Raw genomic sequence first — 23,953 nt, forward strand, 5'->3', positions numbered from 1 at the left:
AGAACTTTGTCAGGTTCTGTGTGTTTACAGAATTATATGGCATATTTTAGTTGTAAGATTATGAGATTCAAACTCACTGATTGTTCATTCTTGGTGAATTGATAAACAAATAAGCCTGCAGACCCAGAAGAAGCACAGGCCTTCTATTTGTGGAACAACTGTTTAAAAAAAAAAAAAAAGACAAGAAAAGGACAGGAAAGGAAACGTGGGGAGGGCCAGCTTCTCCCCTGTTATCCGTCTGTGTGTGACAGCTGTGACCTGCTTGAACCATCTCTCCCTTGAGTAAAAGGGAAGTTTAGTTTTGCAGATTTCAGTGAGGGCTAAATGTGGTTGTGGTTTTGGTGAAAGAGACTGAAATTGAGCTCATGTTAGCAATTCAAGTATGTTCAAAAAAATTTTTTTAATTCATAGATCCACTAAACTTGTAATAATTGAGCGATTACTGCTTCTGGCAGAACGTTACGTGATCACTATAGAGGTAAGCCTCTCTTCTTTGTAAGACAACTTTATCACCCTATAACTAGTCTGTTAGGAGTGTATTTTTGTGACATTTAACTGTGGCACTGTGCTGTTTGTTTGACTTGCTGTGTCTTTTTCAAGGATTTTTACTCTGTCCCCCGAACTATTCTACCTCATGGTGCCTCATTCCACGGACATCTTTTAACTCTTAACGTTACTTACGAGTCTACCAAAGATACCTTCACTGTAGAGGTAGGTTTACATTAAGTTCTGAAACCATTTCCATATTGTCTTGTTATTTTCATATGAACATCATTGATTAAGATAGCGGCAAGAATGACTATTTTAAAAGCTGTGTGGTAAACAAATTTAAAATAAAGAACTGAAAGGAAGTTGATAGGGTATAAGCAGGTACATGAGTAAGTACATGATATCAGGTGATAAATGGGTGTTATAAAGATTTAAGAAGAATACCACAGAATCAGATGGGTATACATGACATATTTTAGAATGGACAGGGATGGTCTCTGAGGTGGTCACATTTGAATGGAGACTTGAATGAATTGACAGAGCACGTTATTTCTGGGGAGGAGCTTTCCATACCAAGGGAGCAGCAGGTACAAAGGTCCTAAGGTGGGAGTCTGTTTGGTTTATTCAGTGGCAAGGAAAGTGGCTGGTGTGACTAGAGCACGGTGAGAAGGGGAAGAATGGAAGGCTCTGCAGTGGAAGGATTTGAAATTTGATTACATGCATGATGGGGAGTGACGTATGGAATAGAATGTTTAATTACTGCAGAGGGGAGGCCTCATGAGGGCACGGGTTCTTGTCTTTGGGTTCTGTGTTATGTTCCCAGCTTTCTGCAGCAGTGCCCAGTACATACAAGGTGCTCACTAGTAGCTGTTTAAATTAATTGATAAGCGAATTACAGTATTGTTTCACTTCATTTTACAGGCTCACAGTAATGAAACTATAGGGAGTGTCCGGTGGAAGATAGCCAAGCAGTTGTGCTCTCCAGTGGACAGTATACAGATATTTACAAATGACAGTCTGGTAGGTGTAAATACACATTTTGTGTCACTTTAGTCTGTTGTCAGTATTCTCCTCTCTTTTCCTTCTCAGTAATTAAGAAACCACTTTCTGCAGCTGACAGTGAATAAAGATCAAAAGCTACTCCACCAGCTGGGCTTCTCTGATGAACAAATCCTCACAGTGAAGACTTCTGGCAGTGGGACACCATCTGGGAGCTCCGCAGATTCCTCAACCAGCTCCAGCAGCAGCAGCAGCGGGGTGTTCAGCTCATCATACGCCATGGAGCAGGTATCCAGTGATAATCTTCAAGTGCAAAACAAGAACTTCACATCATGAAGTTTTGCCTTCAGCCCATATAGATTTGGATGATTATGTCCTTTCCTCATAAGTCCTGACTCTTCAGAACTGTATCACAGAAATGCTGGGATTTACTTGGGAGAAGACTATGTACTTCATCAGTCTTCTGAACCAGACTCTTGTGAGTCTGAGTGATTCTGCCTGGCCCCTGCTTGCTGCTGCTCTGTTACATCTCTCTTCATTGATTGTCCTCTACTGGGTCATTACCATTAACAGTCAAATGTGCTGTGTTATTTCTGCCATCTTTTAAAAGTACCTTTTTCACCCAAACTTGAGCTTCAGTTTCCCTCAGTTCTCTCCTTTTCAAGTCAGCAAAGCTCCCTGAAAGAGTCTGGACTCTCTTTACCATCCTCTCTTGACTCCTCTTGAAAAGAGACTCCACATGTTTTGTCCACCTCTTAATCCTCATCTTCTTGACATCTCAGCAGACTTGTTCCTTGTGATCTTTTCCCCTTGAAATACTTTCTCCACTTGTCTTCCAGGACTCACCGGGCTCTCCATCCCTCTCTAGGTATTCCTCTTTGGGCTCCTCTGCTGCTGCTGCTTTGTCTTCCTGATCTGTATGCAGAGAAGTTCCCTGGCTCAGTCCTTTGACCTCTCCTCTGTCTATGCTTATTTAGGAATCTTATTTAGGAATCTCATCCAGTTTCAAAACTTTATATATTATATATACATTGATAACACCCCAACTTTTATCTTTAGCTTGAAGTGTAGATTGTTGTGTTAGTCACTCTGTCTAGTCCAACTCTTTGTGACCCCATGGACTGTAGCCCACCAGGCTTCTCTGTCCATGGGATTTTTCAGGCAAGAATACCAGAGTGGGTTACCATTCCCTTCTCAAGGGGATCTTCCCAACCCAGGGATCGAACCTGAGTCTCCTACACTGAAGGTGGATTCTTTACCATCTGATACATGGAACCAATTACTCAACACAGCATCTCCTCTTAAATGTTTGATAGACTCCATTCTAACTTTTGAAACTGAGCTGCTACCTGCTTTCGCACCACCTGCTCCTACCCCAAACCTCTTCATCCCATAGTCTTGTCCTGTTTCAGATAATGCCTATTTCATTCTTCTAGGGATTCATGCCTGAATCTTGAAGTCCCTTCTTTCCCTCATACCTCTATGCATCACCAAATCCTTGACTCTACCTTTAAAATACATCTATATCCAGAAGCCAGCTACTCTTCTCTGCCTCCACAGCTTCCACACAGATCGAGGCAGCCATCACGCCCCACCCACCACCTGAGGGTAACAGTAGTGCTGCGTCTGGTCGCAGGGCTTCTGCCCTTGTTCCAGTTCAGTCTCTCTGGTGTGTAGCACCCAGCATCCCATGATCTTTTTACAGACCAGTCAGATTATGCCACTCCTCAATTCCGAGGCTTCCGCACCTCCCCCCTCACTAGTGTTCTCCCCTGAGGTCTCCCCCAGGACCCACCCTCCCCTCACCATTCCAGCTGCAGTGGCCTCGATGATGGTCCTCAAACATAGTGGGGCCTGTGCCCTGTTCTTCCCCAATACCCAGGCATTTTCTTCGCTGATACCAGGTTCTTTCTCACTTCCTCCTGCTCTCACTCAAATGTAGCCTTCTTGGTGAGCCTTCTTGGCAATCCCATTTAAACTTTCAGCCTGTTCCTACTCCTGCATGGCTCATTTCCCTTCCCTGCTTTATTTCCATCTAACGTACTATATAAAATATTCATCTTGTTTAATGTCCCTGTTTCTCTCCCCAGTGAAATGTAAGCTCTGTGAGAGCAGACCTCTGAATGTTTTGCTCACTACTGTATTTCCAGCACCTAAAACAACAGTGAAACATAATAGGTAGTCTGTGTTTGTTGATTTTATGAATCATTCAAGGTTTTTTGTACCTTCTCTGTGCCAGGAGCTTGGCACCAGGGGTACAAAACTGGCAAAAGACATTCTGCTCTTCATGTGTTTACAGTCTAGAAAGTAAGATAATAACCAGCACTCAAGTGAAGTAAAAGTATTTAATGGAGAGGGTTATTACATACAGCTCTTCCATTTAATACCTTATGTAAGATGCTTGTGTGGCTGACTCTTTAAAACTTAGAGAGCATAGTCTTGCTATAGATACCACTGAAGCCCGCAGGGTTAATGTTAATATTGTGATGTTTCTTAAAAACTAACTATACTTATATGTGAAAGTGAGAGTCACTCAGTCATGTCCAACTCTTTGCGACCCCACGGACTACCCAGTCCATGGAATTCTCTAGGCCAGAACACTGGAGTGGGTAGCCTTTCCTTTCTCCAGGGGATCTTCCCAACCCAGGGATCGAACCCAGGTCTCCGACATTGCAGGCGGATTCTTTACCAGCTGAGCCACAAGGGAAGCCCAAGAATTCTGGAGTGGGTAGCCTATCCCTTCTGCAGCGGATCTTCCCGACCCAGGAATCAAACCGGGGTCTCCTGCATTGCAGGCATATTCTTCATGTAGTGAGAATTTAAGAATGAAATCCCACTCAGAGCATTATTAAGACAGTTTATCAATAGCAGAAGTGATGTACATAGCATCTTCAAGTTTCACATTTTTATATTTCATCATTGTTGTTCAGTCGCTAAGTTGTGTCGGGCTCTTTGCAACTCCGTAAACTGCAGCACGCCAGGCTTCACTGTCCTTCACTATCTCCCTGAGTTTGCTCAAACTCATGTCCACTAGGTTAGTGATGCCATCCAACTATCTCATATCTGTCGCCCCCTTCTCCCGCCTTCAATCTTTCCCAGCATCAGGGTCTTTTCCAGTGAGTCAGCTCTTCACATCAGGTGGCCAGAGTATTTATTAGAGCTTCAGCTTTGGTGCTAGTCCTTCCAATTTAGGGTTGATTTCCTTTAGTATTGACTGGTTTGATCTTGTTGCAGTCCAAGGGACTCTCAAGAGTCTTCTCAAGCACCACAATTCAAAAGCATCAATTCTTCGGTACTCAGCCTTCTTTATGGTCTAACTCTCACATCCATATGTGACTACTGGAAAAACCATGGCTTTGACTAGATGGACCTTTGTTGGCAAAGTGATGTCTCTGCTTTTTAATACACTGTCTAGGTTTGTTATAGCTACTCTTCCAAGGAGCAAGCATCTTTTAATTTTGTGGCTGCAGTCACCTTCTGCAGTGATTTTGGAGCATAAGAAAATAAAATCTGACACTGTTTTCACACTTTCCCCATTTATTTGCCATGAAGTGATAGGACCGGATGCCATGATCTTCATTTTTTGAATGTTGAGTTTTAAGCCAGCTTTTTCACTCTCCTCTCTCACCTTCATCAGGAGGCTCTTTCAGATCAGATCAGTTGCTCAGTCGTGTCCGACTCTTTGCGACCCCATGAATCGCAGCGCACCAGGCCTCCCTGTCCATCACCAACTCCCGGAGTTCACTGAGACTCACGTCCATCGAGTCAGTGATGCCATCCAGCCATCTCATCCTCTGTCATCCCCTTCTCCTCTTTAGTTCCTCTTTATTTTCTGCCATTAAAATGGTATCATCTGCATATCTGAGGTTGTTGGTATTTCCAGCAGTCTTGATTGCAGCTTGTGATTCTTCCAGCCCAGCATTTCACATGATATACTCTGCATATAAGTTAAATAAGCAGAATGACAATGTACAGCCTTGACGTACTCCTTTCCCAATTTTGAACCAGTCCATTTTTCAGTGTCTAGTTCTGTTTCCTCTTGTCCTGCATACATGTTCTCAGGAGGCAGGTCAGGTGGTCTGGTATTCCCATCTCATTAACCGTATTCCACAGTTTGTTATGATCCACACAGTCAAGGCTTTATCATAGTCAATGAAGCAGAAGTAGATGTTTTTTTGGAATTCCTTGCTTTTTCTGTGATCCAGCATGTGTTGGCAATTTGATCTCAGGTTCCTGCTTTTTCTAAATCCAGCTTGTACTTCTGGAAATTCCCTATTCCCATACTGCTGAAGCCTAAGCTTGAAGGATTTTGAGCATATCTTGCTGACATTTTAAATGTGTACAATTGTACAATAATTTGAACATTCTTTGGCATTGCCTTTCTTTGGGATTGGAATGAAAACTGACCTTTTCCAGTCCTGTGGCCACTGCTGAGTTTTCCAAATTTGCTGGCATAATGAGTGCAGCACTTTAGCAGCAGCATCTTTCAGGATTTGAAATAGCTCAGCTGGAATTCCATCACCTCCACTAGCTTGGTTTGTTGTAATGCTTCCTAAGGCCTACTTGACTTCACGCTCCAGGATGTCTGGCTCTAGGTGAGTGACCACACCATCGTGGTTATCTGGGTCATTAAGAGGTTTTTGGACAGTTCTTCCATCCTTGCCACCTTTTCTTAATCTCTTCTACTTCTGTTAGGTTCTTTCTGTTTTTGTCCTTTATTGAGCTCATCTTTGCATGAAATGTCCCCTTGGTATCTCCAATTTTCTTAAAGAGATCTCTGGTCTTTCCCATTCTGTTTTCCTCTATTTCTTTGCATTGTTTACTTGCGAAGGCTCTTTTACCTTTCCCTGCTCTTCTCTGGAACTCTGCAGTCAGTTGGGGTTTATCTTTCCGCATCTCCTTTACTTTTCACTTCTCTTTTCTCATCTGTTTGTAAGGCCTCCTCAGATAAGCACTTTGCCTTCTTACATTTCTTTTCCTTGGGGATGGTTTTGGTCACCACCTCCTGTACAGTGTTACGCATTACAGGCGGATTCTTTACCAGCTGACCCACAAGGGAAGCCCAGGTATTCTGGAATGGGTAGCCTAACCCTTCTCCAGTGGATCTTCCTGACCCAGGAATTAAACCGCGGTCTCCTGCGTTCCAGGCATATTCTTCATGTAGTAAGAATTTAAGAGTGAAATCCTACTCAGAGCAGTATTAAGACAGAGAAGTCAAAGTGAAAGCATTAGTCACTCAGTCATGTCCAGTCGTTGCAATCTTACGGACTGTAGGCCACCAGGCTCCTCTGTCCGTGGTATTCTCCAGGCAAGAATACTGGAGTGGTTAGCCATTCCCTTCTCCAGAGGATCTTCTGACCCAGGGGTTGAATTTGCATCTCCTGCATTGCAGGCAGATTCTTTACCACTGTGTCACCAGGGAAGCCCCAAGTTTTGCAGTAGCCAGTCTTTAAGAACCAGTCATTTTATTGTTTGTACCTTTGATTAGAAAAGGAGAAAATTCTTTTGTAAGTTTGTATCTCTATTTTGCTTTTTCCCTCAGGAGAAATCCCTCCCTGGTGTGGTGATGGCGCTTGTGTGTAATGTATTCGACATGCTTTACCAGCTGGCCAATCTAGAGGAGCCAAGGTAAATAGAAATGTTTGTGAAGCTTGCAAGAGAGCAAGCTATTAAAGTTAGGGAACCAAATAAATGTTCTCTTAATATGTATATCACTCCACATCCCCTACTAAATTTGACTGTTTTTTATTTGAAACTGTGGCTCTTAAGAAAAAAATTTCACATTTGAAAAATTTCAGGATAACTCTACGAGTACGAAAGCTTCTGCTCTTGATACCTACTGATCCAGCCATTCAGGAAGCCCTTGATCAACTTGATTCTTTAGGAAGAAAGGTATGAGTATCTTGGATAGTTATTTAACAGGCATGGAAATTTTATATCATGATTCAGTAAAAATGCAGCATAGCATCACGTAAAGGTCATGTGATCCCATCTTTCCCATAACAGATTTTTTTCTTTAGAAAAATACCTTTGCTCTAAATGGAAATCTGAACTTCATCATGACTTTTAAATTATCTGTAGTCAATAATGACATCAAATTTTAGAACTGGAAGAACCTTTAATGTCATCTGCTTCTACCTCCTTCATGTTTTATATGAGGAAACCTAAACCCAGAGTAATGAAGTGTCTCATCTAGGGTCAGACTCCAGTGCTCATTCAACTGTGATGTTTTTCTTCTGTCATGATGCCTCTCTGAATGTGGTTGTTGCATATGTTTGAGTTGTTTGCATAAATGGGTTATCACTTAATTTTTTCACAGTTGGTATTTAGTTCCTTTTGTTTAATTTTTACAATCTTGTTCCTTAAGAGTTTATACTAAAAATGTTTTATTTATAATATTGTTTAATTGTATTTTCAGAATAAATTCATTTAGAACAAAGTTGTTAAAACTAAGCTATAAATTTTGTATTTCAGTGATTATTATTTAGATCAGGTCAGAACCTTATCACATATACCTTATTTATTAATTTGAGGGAGAAGAGAACTAATGTAATTGTAAACTATATTACTAGAACTGCTGCTGCTGCCGCTAAGTCGCATCAGTCATGTCCGACTCTGTGCGACCCCATAGACGGCAGCCCAACAGGCTCCGCTGTCGCTGGGATTCTCCAGACAAGAACACTGGAGTGGGTTGCCATTTCCTTCTCCCCACCCAAAATTCTCAAAACTACTACTCTGCAATCTTATAATTTAATTATCAGAGTTCAGTAGTACAAAGTTTAAAAACCTGGAAATAAATTAGGATGGCCTCGCCAGTGTTGCTTAGAATACAATCCCAGAGGCATTCCTGTAGAATGGAATGCTGTTGACCACTGACGGTCTGTGTGATGGAGTTCAGTGCTTCGTTAATAATTGAAGAGTGATGTGGCCTTGAGGTTAATTTTTTTAGAAAATGTCGATGATTTGAGTATATTAAAGTGGAAAAGAATATTAGAATATATAGTGATAATGTTTCTCCTTCATTTGTGTCCTTTTTCATTATTTTAAACTTAGAAAACATTACTGTCTGAAACAAGTTCTCAGTCTTCAAAGTCTCCATCCCTGTCTTCTAAGCAGCAGCATCAGCCAAGCGCCAGTTCAATTTTAGAAAGTCTATTTCGATCTTTTGCTCCAGGAATGTCCACCTTCAGAGTGCTCTACAACTTAGAAGTAAGAAACCTCATTTTTTTTTAATTTAATTTTAACAGATTCATTTTGGTCTGAAGATTCATGCTTACAGATGTCAGAAATAAGTAAATAGACTATAAATTGAAGTGTTTTATTGTTTTGGACTTTGAAAATGCTCTTTTTTTCCCCCAACTTATACCTATGTACATTGTTATACTTGTAAAATAGCATGTAAATAAATAATTAGCTAGTGGAGGTGATGGAATTCCAGTTGAGCTATTCCAAATCCTGAAAGATGATGCCATGAAAGTGCTGCACTCAATATGCCAGCAAATTTGGAAAACTCAGCAGTGGCCACAGGACTGGAAAAGGTCAGTTTTCATTCCAATCCCAAAGAAAGGCAATGCCAAAGAATGCTCAAACTACCATACAATTGCACTCATCTGACATGCTAGTAAAGTAATGCTCAAAATTCTCCAAGCCAGGCTTCAGCAATATGTGATCCGTGAACTTCCAGATGTTCAAGCTGGTTTTAGAAAAGGCAGAGGAACCAGAGATCAAATTGCCAACATCCACTGGATCATCGAAAAAGCAAGAGAGTTCCAGAAAAACATCTATTTATGCTTTATTGACTATGCCAAAGCCTTTGACTGTGTGGATCACAATAAAGTGTGGAAAATTCTGAAAGAGATGGGAATACCAGACCACCTGACCTGCCTCTTGAGAAATTTGTATGCAGGTCAGGAAGCAACAGTTAGAACTGGACATGGAACAACAGACTGGTTCCAAATAGGAAAAGGAGTTTGTCAAGGCTGTATATTGTCACCCTGTTTATTTAACTTCTATGCAGAGTACATCATGAGAAATGCTGGACTGGAAGAAACACAAGCTGGAATCAAGATTGCCGGGAGAAATATCAATAACCTCAGATATGCAGATGACACCACCCTTATGGCATAAAGTGAAGAGGAACTAAAAAGCCTCTTGATGAAAGTGAAAGTGGAGAGTGAAAAAGTTGGCTTAAAGCTCAACATTCAGAAAACAAAATTCATGGCATCTGGTCCCTTCACTTCATGGGAAATAGATGGGGAAACAGTGGAAACAGTGTCAGACTTTATTTTTCTGGGCTCCAAAATCAGTGCAGATGGTGACTGCAGCCATGAAATGAAAAGACGCTTACTCCTTGGAAGGAAAGTTATGACCAACCTAGATAGCATATTCAAAAGCAGAGACATTACTTTGCCAACAAAGGTTCGTCTAGTCAAGGCTATGGTTTTTCCAGTGGTCATGTATGGATGTGAGAGTTGGACTGTGAAGAAGGCTGAGCGCTGAAGAATTGATGCTTTTGAACTGTGGTGTTGGAGAAGACTCTTGAGAGTCCCTTGGACTGCAAGGAGATCCAGCCCATCCATTCTGAAGGAGATCAGCCCTGGGATTTCTTTGGAAGGAATGATGCTAAAGCTGAAACTCCAGTACTTTGGCCACCTCATGCGAAGAGTTGACTCATTGGAAAAGACTCTGATGCTGGGAGAGATTGGGGGCAGGAGGAGAAGGGGACAACAGAGGATGAGATGGCTGGTTGGCATCACTGACTCGATGGACGTGAGTCTGAGTGAACTCCGGGAGTTGGTGAGGGACAGGGAGGCCTGGCGTGCTGAGATTCATGGGGTCGAAAAGAGTTGGACACGACTGAGCGACTGATCTGATCTGATCTGATCTGAATGTATAAAAATGTGTAATTAACTTCCTCTGGAAGTTTTGCAAGTGTTTATAACATCAGTTTTTAATCCTCAGCCTTGTTACTAAATGCATCCTAACTTTTTAAAAAAGCTGTTGCAATTTGTTGCCATTAATGAAGCTTTATAAGTAGTTTCTCAGGAAACACATTTAACATTATTATTTTAGGGTGTTTTTAGAAAGAAAGCTATTTTATTAAAAGTATTTGACCAAAAGAATATTTTTATTGCCCTCCTTCCTAACAGTAGCTTTAAATTAGTAGATTCAGTTCACTAAACTTTACTAATTATTTACTGTCTACAAATCATTGTGGTAGTTTTAACTACCACAGAGTTGAAAAGGTGTGATAATTGCTCCAGGTTCTTATGAGTTAGACGTAGGAGAGGCTTGATAGGCTGAGTCCTAAAATCAGAACCGTAGCAAAGCACTGTGGAGGTGGAAACTGCCCTGCTCTGCCAGACCCTCAGGGTACGTAAGGTTCTAGGGAATATAAAGCCCTGAATGATTTTGTTTTACCTTAAATTGTTCTATTTAGTTAATTGTTTATTAAGGAATCCAGATCGGTGCCCGAGCAACCTTAATTATCAAATTACCATTTGTCTTCAGTAGGTTTTGAATCACAACAAAGGTCATAATTGACAAGAAGATACCTACTCAGGCATGTTTTCAAAGTTTTATTTCATCTGACAGTCTAATTTGGAGTATAAAGTCATATTCACTCATTTTTGTGCTTAACTCATTATTTATATGTTTGTATGGTGGAGCTGTGATAATGTTTCATAGTTGCCTTAAGATAATTTTTCTTGTGAAAATGTTTGTTGGGTCCAAAAGGAAAAAATATTTAGCATGTATTTTAAAAATAAAGTATGACCTCATTTCTTGTGAACATTTAAAAATACATACAATATTCCAAAACAGAAAATTACCTAGAAATTTTTGGCTAATTCAGTCTTATAAAATTTGTATCTTGCATTGCTGCCAGATTTGTTATTTGCTTTTAAATGATTGTCTCAGAAAGTTAAGGTATAAATCTTAACACCCACATTTGAGAGCACCCTGAAAATCAGAATGAGCCAGCAGTGGGTGTGGTTTGTCATCAGCTACTTAGATTGCATTACCTTAGAGCCAAAGGACTGTAAAATCATCCCCAGTCTCATTTTAGAACTTCAGATTAACTGGGAATTCCTCTGATAGGTTGCCTTTTGCTCTGTAAAAAATGTAGAAACCATAACACCCCCAAAGCACTTCTTTTTACTGTTACCTGAAAGGTTCATGTCCTTGCATTTCAATCTTTAACTTATGTTTGGCTGCTAGGGAAATTCAGAGTGGATATTCCAAGTACCCATTCCTTTGGGAAAATCTTTCACCCTCACTAAATTGTTGTCCATTAAGCATGGGGAGTGTGTGCCTGTGGCTGTCAACACTTAGAAAGGGTTAGGATAGCAGAAGGTTCCCATTCTCCTGAATGATGCTTGTGATCTGAAGCTGGCAAACCAGTTTCCTGAAGGGCAACTTAGGAAGAAAGCATCTTTAGACAAAAATATCACATTAAGAATCTAAGCTCCTAAAATTACTAATAAGTTCATAGAAGCAGATTTTTTTTTAATAAAGAAAGGATCTTGAATTACATCTAGATTAAAACCTTGGGAAAACTGAGGCTATGAGCTTAAAAAAATTTAAGTCATAACTAAATAAGCAGTTGTTTCCTGGGCACTTGTCTTGTGCCAGTGCTTATACTAAGCACCTTAAGTTTGTGTTATCTTACTTACAAACAATACTCTGGGAAAGGTAATTACTGTCATTTACCCAATGAGAAAACTGAGGCAAAAAGGCAAATTACGTATGTGAGATCTCTCAACTAGTCGGTGGTAAAACTAGGATGTGAGCTAAATTTGTAGTCTCATACTGCAGGTTGATTATTTATGTGAAAATAGTTTCCTTTAGGTGGATACTACAGTGTCATAAAAAGGGCATGGATGTTAGAATGAGACCCATCTAGACTCAAATTCTAACTGTGTGACCACAGGTGGGAGGTCACATAACCTCTCAGGTCTCAGTCTTTCCCTGTAGAATAAAATACCTATGCCTTACAGAGTGAAATTAAGAGATAGAGCAAATTAAGTACTTCATCTTATGCCTAGTACCTTGTAGACAGTTGCTCAGTAAATAGGAGTTAGAATCATTATCAGGAAACTCATCCAGCATTTATAATAAATGGACTGTTATAAAACTTCGGTTTATATACTTTTTCTAGAACATATCCACATAACACATAATGTTACCTGCTCTTAGGCAAGTCTGGAGCCTGAGACATTCACATTTGCTGGTTTCATGAAAGAGGAGCATACTAGCTCTCTAAAAACAGAAAGATTTTTCATGCTAAGTAAATGGAACTATTTGTGAAACATCAGCCTCCTTATACTATTGGAGGTAGAAAGAGCAGCAGTTAAAGAGATTCTGACTCAAGTTGTCTGATTGCTTTACTTGGTAAAAAGGAATAATTTCTACTGGAAATGTTGGGATGATTAATTGTGCTTTATCTTTTTTCCAAGGTTCTAAGCTCCAAACTCATGCCAACAGCTGATGATGACATGGCAAGAAATTGTGCAAAATCATTTTGTGAGAACTTCCTCAAAGCAGGAGGTTTGAGGTTAGAGTTTCAATATTGTATTATATGAATTGCAGAAAATGAATAGAGTTATTTTAGTTAATTTCTCCTGCCGGGCCTTATTTATGCCTACAAGGCATGATTTAAAGTATTATGGGAGTTGTAATAAGAAGGAATGATGTTTCTGTCTTTAGAATATTTTTAAATGTTTTAATGACTTTTGATTATTTGGAAAACTGACAGAAGCATATGTCTTTCCCCTTTGGTAGTGGGGGAAATTCTCAAGAGGAGACGAGACTGTGCTGTTTCTGGTCACTCCCACATCAGTTTGAGATAAGGTGGATCTGATTCTTAGTAATCTGTGTTGTGCAACTCATTAGCGCTGGGGGAGGATATTATCCCTGCCCTTGAGAGCTTCCTGTTATTCTTAAAGAATAACAAACAGTTATTGCAGGTATTGAAACAGGCTTATAAAAGGTGCTTTGTGGGATGAAGTGGGGAAGAAAGCAGTGGTTAAAATGGTAAGGTTTGCTTGGGGTAATAAGATTAGGAGATGCTTCCCAGAAAGTGCCATGTGAGCTGGAAGCAGAGATGAGTCACCGCTTTCTAGGTAATCAAGGAGGGAAGGACATTCTCAGCCAGAGGAGGGGTGGGGATGAGTGAGAGCATGGACGGCACAGGACTGTCTTGGGAACTACAGTTGCCTGGTGAGACCAGAGCAAAGGGTAAAGGAGAGAGATTGTGAATAGGGGGTCATGTTGAGGAATTTCAGCATTATGTTGTAAAAACAGGAGGTGTCTAAGCCAGGAGTTAGCTAGAACAGTTACTCTGACTGCAGTAGAAAAGATGACTGCAGGTGGAAGAGACTAGAGGCAGGGAGAACTGTAAGAAATGTTACAGTGTTCCAGAGAAGAGATGACAGGTTCTAAATGTGGGACAGTGGTAGAGGGACATTTATAAGATGAAATAGAAAAGTCTTTATGATTAGATGCAAGATTGTTGTTGCTGTTTAGTCTCTAAGTCATGTCCAACTTTTGCAACTCCTTGGACTAAAGCTTATCAGGCTCCTCTGGCCATAGGATTTCCCAGGCAATAATATACTGGAGTGGGTTGCCATTTCCTTCTCCAGTGGATCTTCCCAATGCAGGGATCAAACCTGTGTCTTCTGCATTGGCAGGTGGATTCTTTACCACTGAACCACCTGGGAAGCACAGATATAGAGTAGGAAACTTTTTTAAAATGGCCCTATGATTTCTAGCTTGGGAGAATGAGTGAATGATAATAACTCTTTAGTCCATATGGGGAATGAAGATAAGATGGAAGAAACTGAGAAAGTCAAGAGAAGTCTTGAGTTTGATTGTGCAAAAGATCTCTGTGAGTCACATGAAGGGGATGGTTTGGACATGATGCTCTTGAGAGAAGTGGAGAATGGCACTGGATGTTCAAGGAGGCGTCGTGTATAAGGAAAGCCTTGCAGCCTGAGACCCTGTCAAGTGTAAGGCTGGGAAGCAGAATCAGTAAGTGGAAATCTCTATTGTATGAGTGAGAGAAAAGGAGGTGACCGAAGTTTGAAGGATAGGATAACTGAAGAGAAAGTTTGCTTTTCTGTTTTGATTTTAACTTGGAGAAGCCTTGGTTCTCATTGTGAGCTGACTAAAAGGGGCCAATGAAAAAGAAAAGAATAAAAGGGGGTGATCAACCAATGGGGCTAAGTTCCACTGCAGTTGGAAGATATGTTCCATAAAGAAAGTAGGCATGCCGTCTCTTTTGGGAAAGAAAAGAGTGAAAACCAGCTTGAATTTTGAGCAGAGGGTAATTGAAGGAATTCTGTTGGAGGCCTTCAGGGAAGAGAGCTTGGGTGAGACCTTGCGGAGATCAAGGGGACTAGAAACAGAAGTGGAAATAGAGGGTGAAAACTCATTTCAGATCATCAGCCAATTACAGAGCTATGCCAACACAGGCATTTTAATTCTGGCTTATTTCTGAGTGTCAGTGCACATGCTAGGCATCGTTCTAAGTACTAGAAACAGAGCAGTGTATCGATAAAACAATAATCCATGTCCTTGTGAAGATGGTAGTCTAGAAGGGAAGACAACAAAGAAGTAAAAGTGTATGTCAGGTGGTGATAAAAGCTGTAGAGAAAAATAAGACAAAGAAGAGCGGGTGGGTAGGGGAAGGGTTTGTTCAGTGGAGTGATCAGAGAACACTGCACTGATGGGGGGATATTTTACAATGACCCAAAGGAGGTGAGGGAGCAAGATCTGGAGATGCTGGGGAAAGCTGTCCAGAGGAGCATCCAACGCAAGCCCCTGTGAGGGTCGACCTGGTGTCTGTAAAGCCAGCAGGGGGCTAGTGTGGTTGGGGCTGAGTGAGGGGAGAAGGGTAGGGGGCATGAGGTTACAGAGATACCAGAGGTCAGGGTATGCAGGATTTTACAGGCTACTGTGAAGGAAATAGGAAACCATGGGAGGATTTTGTCCAGAGGAATCCCATGGTAACCTCCATTTTTAAGGGATCATTCTGGTTGATCTTTTGAGAATAGATTTTGGAGGTGAAGCTTCAAGAGTAGAAGCAAGAAGAAGAGTTGGGAAGCTTTTATAGCAATGTAGGTGATAGTAGATGTGAAAACAAGCTTTGTAGAATACACCAATTCTGGATATACTTTTGAATTGATAGCTCTTCTAATACCAACATACCAGTTGATTGGGGAACTCATTCAAGTTAGTGAGAAGGCAAACTATCTAAACACTCTGTATTGGTTATTTTTTGGCTAAGAAAGGAGTCTAATTTTAATTCTGAACCAGGAAGGTTATATGTACTATAAGAAATCGTTGTGATAGGAATCTGTGTGATCCATTTATATGTAAGGATCATGTAAGAATTTTAAGTAATTGATAAGTATTAAACTACTTATATGGAGAGCTTCCCTGGTGGCTCAGACGGTAAAGCATCTGCCTACAATGTGGGAGACCTGGGTTCGATTCGTAGGTTGGAAAGATCCCCTGGAGAAGGAAATGGCAATCCACTCCAGCACTCTTGCCTGGAAAATCCCATGGACGGAGGAGCCTGATAGGCTATAGTCCATGGGGTTGCAAAGAGTGGGACACAACTGAGTGACTTCACTTTCACTTTCAAACTACTTATAGAAAATTACCTGTGGAAGAAACAGAAGTCTTAAATATCCTGCCTTTTCTTTTTTCTTTTTTTTTGAAGTTTGGTTGTAAATGTCATGCAGAGGGATTCCATCCCATCAGAAGTAGACTATGAAACAAGGCAAGGCGTTTATTCCATCTGTCTACAACTGGCAAGGTACGTAAATCTATTGATTACTCTCAGATGGCCATTCTTGACTCTTTCTTCCAGATCCCATCCTTTAAACATAGTATGAAATGACCTTGGCTTAGCCTAGCTTATTTCCTTTTAAGATTTTTACTCGTGGGACAAACATTGCCAACCTTATTGGATGAAGACCTCACCAAAGACGGCATAGAAGCACTTTCTTCTCGCCCATTCCGAAATGTCAGCCGGCAGACGAGCAGGCAGATGTCCTTATGTGGCACCCCAGAGAAGTCATCCTACCGACAGCTGTCAGTGTCTGACCGGTCTTCCATCAGAGTTGAGGAGATCATTCCTGCTGCACGAGTTGCAATACAAGTAAGTGACTTGTTTGTTCAAGAAGTCCCAAGGGCCTTCTTTCCAGAAGGCACCACTGGTGGGGAGGGCCTATGCAGATATAAAAATTATTGATGTGAGTATCATCCTCAAGGAGCGTACAGGAAGTAAGAAAGAGATCAACTAGTGTAGAATTCATTGTAATTCAGGTGGAAAACATCAATTGTTGTAAGAAGACTACCAAAGCAAGACATTCTACAGGGCTTAAGTGGGATGGAATAGTCATCTTCACGTGCGGCTGTCACAAGGATTCCAAGTAGGAGGGACTAAGCCTTTAAGAATAGGTAGGGATTCCATATCCATGGATTCATTTAGAGAGAAGAAAGTTGTTCAGGTAAAGGGAAAGGTGGGAGGAATTAGAAAAGAAGCCTGTGTAGGAGGCCACATGGTAGTTCACATAGACCGGATGCTGTGTGTGGAAGAGGGGACATGGTGACAGCAAAATGGGTGATTTGAAGCCAGAACCTGGACAGCAGGGTCTCTGTGTTGTAGTAGCAGAGAGGCAGTTGTAAGTCTTTGAACAGTACAGAAGCATGAAAAAGGCTGTCTGTCTTGTAGATGATGTTGGAGGGAAATGAGCCTGCAAACTGAGACCAAGAGGAGGTTATTGAAGTCAGTGGGACATGTCCAAGTACTCACAGCACTTTCTTGCTTCCTTAGACAATGGAAGTCGGTGATTTCACATCTACTGTGGCCTGTTTCATGCGACTGTCATGGGCTGCAGCCGCAGGACGGCTCGACCTCGTTGGGAGTAGCCAACCAATTAAAGAAAGTAATTCTCTGTTTCCTGCTGGAATTCGAAACAGACTCAGCAGTTCAGGTACTGATTAAGAAGGATAAAATAATTAGAATATTGAACAGGAAGTAGCTATAAAAATCATCTTTGTATAGGTTATTCAGGGTCACAGAAAGGAGAAAGCCTTTTCTCTTGCTTTTGAGCATGAACAGAAATTCATCAAGCTAAATAAACCCTCAAGATTTATGCATATTCAAGTTTGCATGTATGTATATACATCCTTCATTTATATATGTCATACTAAGAAAAAAGTTTATAAATGCAAAATAAATAGAAAAACCAAGCAGAGTTTTAGCTTGCTGAGTATGAAAGTGTCATGAGGCCAATAATTACAGCTGTAATAAAAATTTATCTAGAATATTTACCTGGAAAAATCATTTTCTTGGTTTGGCCTGTTATTTTCTGTTAGGCCTTTATAAATAGCTTTATTTCTCAGCTTTATTTGGTTTCCCTGCTGTGTATATAACTCACTAATAATAGAGCTTTTAAACTGTACGACATACAGTAAAGTGCAGAAATGTTGAATGTACAGGAGTTTTAGGGTTTTTACATAAGTATAACCCATTAGATTAAGATAAGGAGCATTTCTAATAACCCAGAAAGACTCCCACATGCCTCCAAAATCGCACTGTTTTTGCTTCTGGCACCTGAAATTAGTTTTTCATCGTAAATGTATTTTTCAGCGCTTCCAAATGTGTTTTAAGTACAAAGAAAGCAGTGGGGGTCAAAGTAAATGATTAATTCTCTCTTGTTTCTTAGACCAAAGTGTCTTCTTGAACTCTTTACCTTCACTTGAGGATTATGGACACATTAAAGGGTTTTAATCTCAAGGGTCCTGTGGGATCCCCAGTAACCCTTCAGTAACCTTCCGTTTTGTATGTTTCCAGGAAGCAATTGCAGCTCTGGAAGTGAAGGGGACCCAGTGGCCTTGCACGCAGGCATCTGTGTACGACAACAGTCCGTGTCCACCAAAGACTCCCTGATTGCCGGAGAGGCTTTGTCTCTACTTGTCACCTGCCTGCAGCTTCGGAGCCAACAGCTGGGTATGCAGGAGGCCTGCTTGCCACTCGTGTTTTAGGAAACGGCCAGGTTTCTGTTGGGAATTATTTACATCTCTTCATAGATAAGGTCGTATTAATAGAAATGGAAAAGGGGAAAGTTGGCATATGGAATAGGTAAGAATAGTGCTAGAGTACTTAATTCTGAACAAGTATTTATTGAGCACCTCTGTATACACGGTTCCACAGTTGATGTTACAAAGGCAGTATGTCTGCTGTCCAGGAGAGCTTACCATCTGTTGGAGGAGTTAAAACAAGCCAAAGTTGTCGGTCATAAGCTATAGAAGTAGAATTATATATCAACCCCTAAACTGATAACGACTCCAGTATTAAAAATTATGAAACTTAAGATTTGTCCTTTTATCTTTATTGTTGGTTTTGACAAACTGGGGCTATTGCTAAACATATTTTTAGCATTAGATTCCCCAGGGCTCAGTCCCTGGACACTTTTTTTCCTCTGCCTACACTCATTCTCATAATCACCCATTCACATAATCACATCCACGTTCACAGCCTTAAATTCCCTATATGTGTCGGTAACACTTAAATTTGGCTCTGTGACCTGGGCCCCTCCCCTGACATCTCTACTTAGATATAGTAGACTTCCTGAACTTAACATGTCCAGAACTGAACACTGGTCTGGCCCACACCACCCAAGAGATTGCCCATCTTAATTCGTAGCATTTTCGTTCTTGGAGTCATCCTACTCCAGGATTCCTTTCTTTACATCCTACTTCTAATCTGCCAACACATCCTTCTTCAGACTCCACCTTTGCTGGATTAAGGGGACTCCACCCCTTAGCCCACCTTTGCTGTTGGTACCCTCTGCTCCTCCATCATCTCTTATCCTGATTATAGCAGCAGTGCCCTGACTAATCTCCCTGCTTCTACCCTTGCAGTTTATTCTCCACACAGTAACCAGAGTGGACCCGCTAAAATGTAAGTCAGATCGTATCACTCCTCTTTCTACAGCCTTGCAGCGGCCTCCGTTCACACTTAGTGAAAGCCAGATCTTCCCTAAGGCCTTCCAGGCCTGGCACCATCCACGCCCCGTGATGCCTGTGTGCCTTCACCTCTTGCACTCCCTGCCTCACCCACCATGCTTCAGCCACCCTGGCTTCCTAGCTGTTCGCTGACACTCAGGCACATGCCTGCCTCAGGGCCCTTGCACTAGCTATTCCCACTTCCCCCACCTTTTTTTAGAGAAATCACAGTCCTCACCTCTCCCAGCATTCACCTGTAAACTCTGTTGTTGTTTTTTTCTCTATCACTTATCACTGTACAGCATACAGTAAAATTTCTCTGCTTATCATGTTTATTGTCATTATCCCCTTCCCCACTTAGATGGTAAGCTCCGTAAGAACAGAGACTTTTGTCCCATGTGTTTCCTAATGAATCCTTAACACCCAAACACTGTGGGGTGTGTAGTAGGCCCTCAATAAATACTTATTCAGGAATGCAGTCTTAATGACTTGACTTTTAAAAATTGTACCAATACATGGAGCCCAATTCATTACTATTATTACTGGTTCAGACTGCCTGTTACGTAGAATTGGTGATCATTATGTATTATTCGGTATAACATCCAAATTTATCATAAGATATCAAGATAAACATACAGAAAAAGTTACATGTTTATGGGACAGTGAAGTATCAAAAATTTGACAGTACAGTATCAAAACTGATTTACTTTGGTCAGATTTGCTTTTAAAGGCTTATATATGAGAAGTCTTAAGTCACTGTGAAATACTATTAAGCATAAGCCATACTTTTAGTTCAGTTTCCTACAATTGTTTGATTACAGAAGTAATCAGGATGAGAAAAATTATAACTTCAAGTTTTTTTATCATTTGTAAGTTTATTGTAGAGTACATTTTATAGTTCAGAGGTATTGATAGTTTATCAAAGCAAGACATATTTGTTCTGTCACTAGTAAGCACAAGACATTGTGGGAAAAAGTGAGGGTACAACGATTACTTGGACAGTCCTGCTCTTGAGCGCCTTAGGCGCTCATGGGGGCAGTTATGGAGGTACTGAATTTGATTTTGTGTGGAAGAAGAGATGATGTCTACGATAGTTAAGGGTAAGAAATTATTCAAAACTTCTGAAATTTTGAAAATGCATTTCCTAACTTAGTTTCCTCCCCTGCCCCCATTCTCCTTATTCTTACCCTCAGCCTCTTTCTACAACTTGCCCTGTGTTGCCGATTTTATCATTGATATTCTGCTTGGATCACCAAGTGCTGAGGTAAGGCTCACTTTATACAAAAGCCCTTTGGTCTTGCTCTGCCTGGGCTCCTGGATGCCTGAGGCAGTGTGGGGACTGTAGAGGGAGTGGTGTTAGTCCTCCTGGGGAGTCACGTAGAGCGCTGCAGACCATTATGACAGTGACCGTTTAGACTCGCACCTTCCTTCCTTGTCTGTGTTTCACCGGAAGTTAAGATACTAGTGCTATGATTAACTTGCATTTATTTATAACAAACAAAATCTTACAGTGTTCAACATCCATAGCTGGCCAAGTCAGCAACATTAAACATTAACTTGTTGGCCCAAATCAAGAAAGACCAACTTCAAGCCGTGAACTTTCATTAGGTCTTAGAATTCTCATTTTCGTACATAACCTTGAAAATTAACTTTGAGACACATGAAGAAGAGGTTTGTTTGTTTGTTTGTTTGTTTCTAATTTTCATTTAAAATTATAAGCCTGTTGATTAGAGTAGAATGTGCTGTGCTTAGACACTCAGTCATGTCTGACTCTTGGCAGCTCCATGGGCTGTAGCCCGCCAGGCTCCTCTGTCCATAGGGATTTTCCAGACAAGAATACAGGAGTGACTTGCTATGCCCTCCTCCAGGGGATCTTCCCAACCAGGGATCAAACCCAGGTCTCCCGCATTGTAGGCAGATTCTTTACCATCTGAGTAGAATCCACTACTAGAATAATTTGGGAAATCAGTACCCAGACCACACTTGATTTAAATTAGCCCTAGTTTATTCAATGTAAACTTTACTGACTGAAATGCTCACACCCTTATAGCATCGTTCAGAGTATGGACTTTGGAGGAAATTCATTTTTTAAGCAGTCTATGTGTTTATTGATGTACATCCTTGGCCACTAAAAATGTGATTTCAGATTCGCCGTGTTGCCTGCGATCAGCTGTATACTCTGAGTCAGACAGATACTTCAGCCCACCCAGATGTGCAGAAGCCAAACCAGTTTCTGCTGGGTGTGATTCTCACTGCTCAGCTGCCTCTCTGGTCCCCAACCAGTATCATGCGAGGAGTCAATCAGAGGTATGTAATAAGATGAAAACGTTCACGTCATACAGAGAGGGAGTAATGATTTGTGTACTGCTCCTCTACAGGCCACAGTGCATGACTGAGATGACAGAATCTCTCCTTCTCTCTTCCAGCATGTATACCTTGAAAGAAGGCATCTCAGGTTTTCCTCCCATTTAGGACCAAAGAGTTAGAAGAAATAATACCAGGCTTTCTTTCTCTCCACCACCCCAGCTTCTATCTCCACCTACCCCAAAAAGAAGACTCACCTGGTGGTTGAGAAACTGCACTATTTGAGCCAGATCACTGCATAAAGAGTTCACACCTGTACATCACATTTTTAGCATACTTTATAACTCCATGTCTAGAGGTACTAGGGTATCCTTCTAGCTTTTTCTTGGGTTTATACATCCTGGACATGGAAGGAGGCTTGTGGTCCAGGTTCAGAGACTTGAGTAAAACGATTCTGCCTAACCCATCTTACCTCCTGAGGCAAGCCTGCCTACAGGGGTGCCCCAGTGTAGGCTCAGCCTGGGAGGTCAGGAATCCCACATGGACCTCAAGTTTAAGCCACATTTCCAGCTCAGCTTTATCAGCAAGCCCTTGCTCTGGGGCTTAGAAGACACCACAGAGATTTGTGAAATCAGTATATATTTTCCTTTATATATGCTTTGTAAATTAGAGCCCTTAGTAGAAATGTTAGAGCTACTCCAAATACCACCAGACACATCCACAATTGGGTGTCACTTCCACTTCAGCTCAGCCTCTTCATTCTTTCTGGATCTGTTTCTCTGTTCTTCTCCAGTATCATACTGGACACCTACCGTCCTGTGGGGTTCGTCTTTCAGTGTTGTATCTCTTTGCCTTTTCATACTGTTCATGGGGTTCTCAAGGCAAGAATGCTGAAGTGGCACAGTACAACTTGTTTTCACATGCTGGGCTGGGTGAAGCTTAAGCTGAAATCAAGATTGCCCGGAGAAATATTAATAACTTTGGATATGCAGATGACACCATCCTAATGGCAGAAAGCAGAGGATCTAAAGAGTCCCTTGATGAAGGTGAAAGAGGAGAGTGAAAAAGCTGGCTTAAAACAGCATTCAAAAAACTAAGATCATGGCATCTGGTCCCATCGCTTCATGGCAAATAGATGGGGAAACAATGGAAACAGTGACAGACTTTATTTTGGGGCACCAAAATCACTGTGGATGGTGATTGTAGCCATGAAATTAAAATACATTTGCTCCTTGGAAGAAAAGCTATGACAAACCTAGACAGTGTATTTAAAAAGCAGAGACATCAGTTTGCCCACAAAAGCCCATCTGGTCAAAGCTATAGTTTTTCCAGTAGTCATGTATGGAGAGTTGGACTATAAAGAAAGCTGAGCACCGAAGAACTGACATTTTTGAACTGTGCTGTTAGAAAAGACTCTTGAGAGTCCCTTGGACAGCAAGGAGATCAAACCAGTCAATCCTAAAGGAAATCAACCCTGAATATTCGTTGGCAGGACTGATGCTGAAACTCCAATACTTTGGCCACCTGATCTGAAAAGCTTATTCATTGGAAAAGATGCTGATGCTGGGCAAGATTGAGGGCAAGAGGAGAAGGGGGCAACAGAGGATGAGATGATTGGAAGGCATCACTGGCTCAATGGACATGAGTTTGAGCAAACTCTGGGAGCTAGTGAAGCACAAGGACGCCTGGCATGTTGCAGTCCACGGGTTGCAGAGAGTTGGGCCCAACTGAGTGACTAAATAGCAACAAGAGCTCCAAATACCAAACTTGGTCTTTTTTTTTCAGTGTAGTAAAATATACACAGGGGCTTCCCTGGTGGCACAGGTAGTAAAAAATCTGCCTGCAGTGTGGGAGACCCATGCTCAGTCCCTGGGTCAAGAAGATCCATAACATAACGTTTAACATTTTAACGATTTTTAACTGAACAGTCAGTAACATTGAGTGTATTCACCTTGCTGTGCAGCCAAGCTCTTTAGCGTTCTAAACTGCAAGTCTGTACCCAGTAAGAAATCAGTAAATGCAAGACTGGTAAATTTGATTCCAGAAAATATCTATGAAAAAAAATATACCTGAGTCAAAAGTCAGTTAAAGTAACTATACAGACTTACAACATATGTGACAGACAGCAGCTAATTTTGAT

At 41.2% G+C, this 23,953-nt stretch overlaps 1 protein-coding gene across 4 annotated transcripts in view; it reads left to right on the plus strand.

Moving 5' to 3' along the window:
- USP24 (ubiquitin specific peptidase 24) overlaps positions 1-23,953 on the plus strand; it is a 155,870-nt gene that overhangs the window by 74,273 nt on the left and 57,644 nt on the right. For all 4 annotated transcript variants that reach the window (XM_061411816.1, XM_061411818.1, XM_061411820.1 and 1 more), the window contains 14 exons: positions 412-478; positions 601-711; positions 1,411-1,509; positions 1,603-1,776; positions 7,031-7,116; positions 7,287-7,380; positions 8,542-8,697; positions 12,945-13,042; positions 16,214-16,309; positions 16,426-16,654; positions 17,333-17,492; positions 18,356-18,511; positions 20,703-20,773; positions 21,656-21,816. In XM_061411816.1, coding sequence (XP_061267800.1) covers positions 412-478; positions 601-711; positions 1,411-1,509; positions 1,603-1,776; positions 7,031-7,116; positions 7,287-7,380; positions 8,542-8,697; positions 12,945-13,042; positions 16,214-16,309; positions 16,426-16,654; positions 17,333-17,492; positions 18,356-18,511; positions 20,703-20,773; positions 21,656-21,816 — 1,758 coding nt within the window. The remainder of the gene's footprint in view (positions 1-411; positions 479-600; positions 712-1,410; positions 1,510-1,602; positions 1,777-7,030; positions 7,117-7,286; positions 7,381-8,541; positions 8,698-12,944; positions 13,043-16,213; positions 16,310-16,425; positions 16,655-17,332; positions 17,493-18,355; positions 18,512-20,702; positions 20,774-21,655; positions 21,817-23,953) is intronic.

This window comes from Bos javanicus, chromosome 3 (genome assembly GCF_032452875.1).
Source record: "Bos javanicus breed banteng chromosome 3, ARS-OSU_banteng_1.0, whole genome shotgun sequence".
Taxonomy (NCBI): Eukaryota; Metazoa; Chordata; class Mammalia; order Artiodactyla; family Bovidae; genus Bos; species Bos javanicus.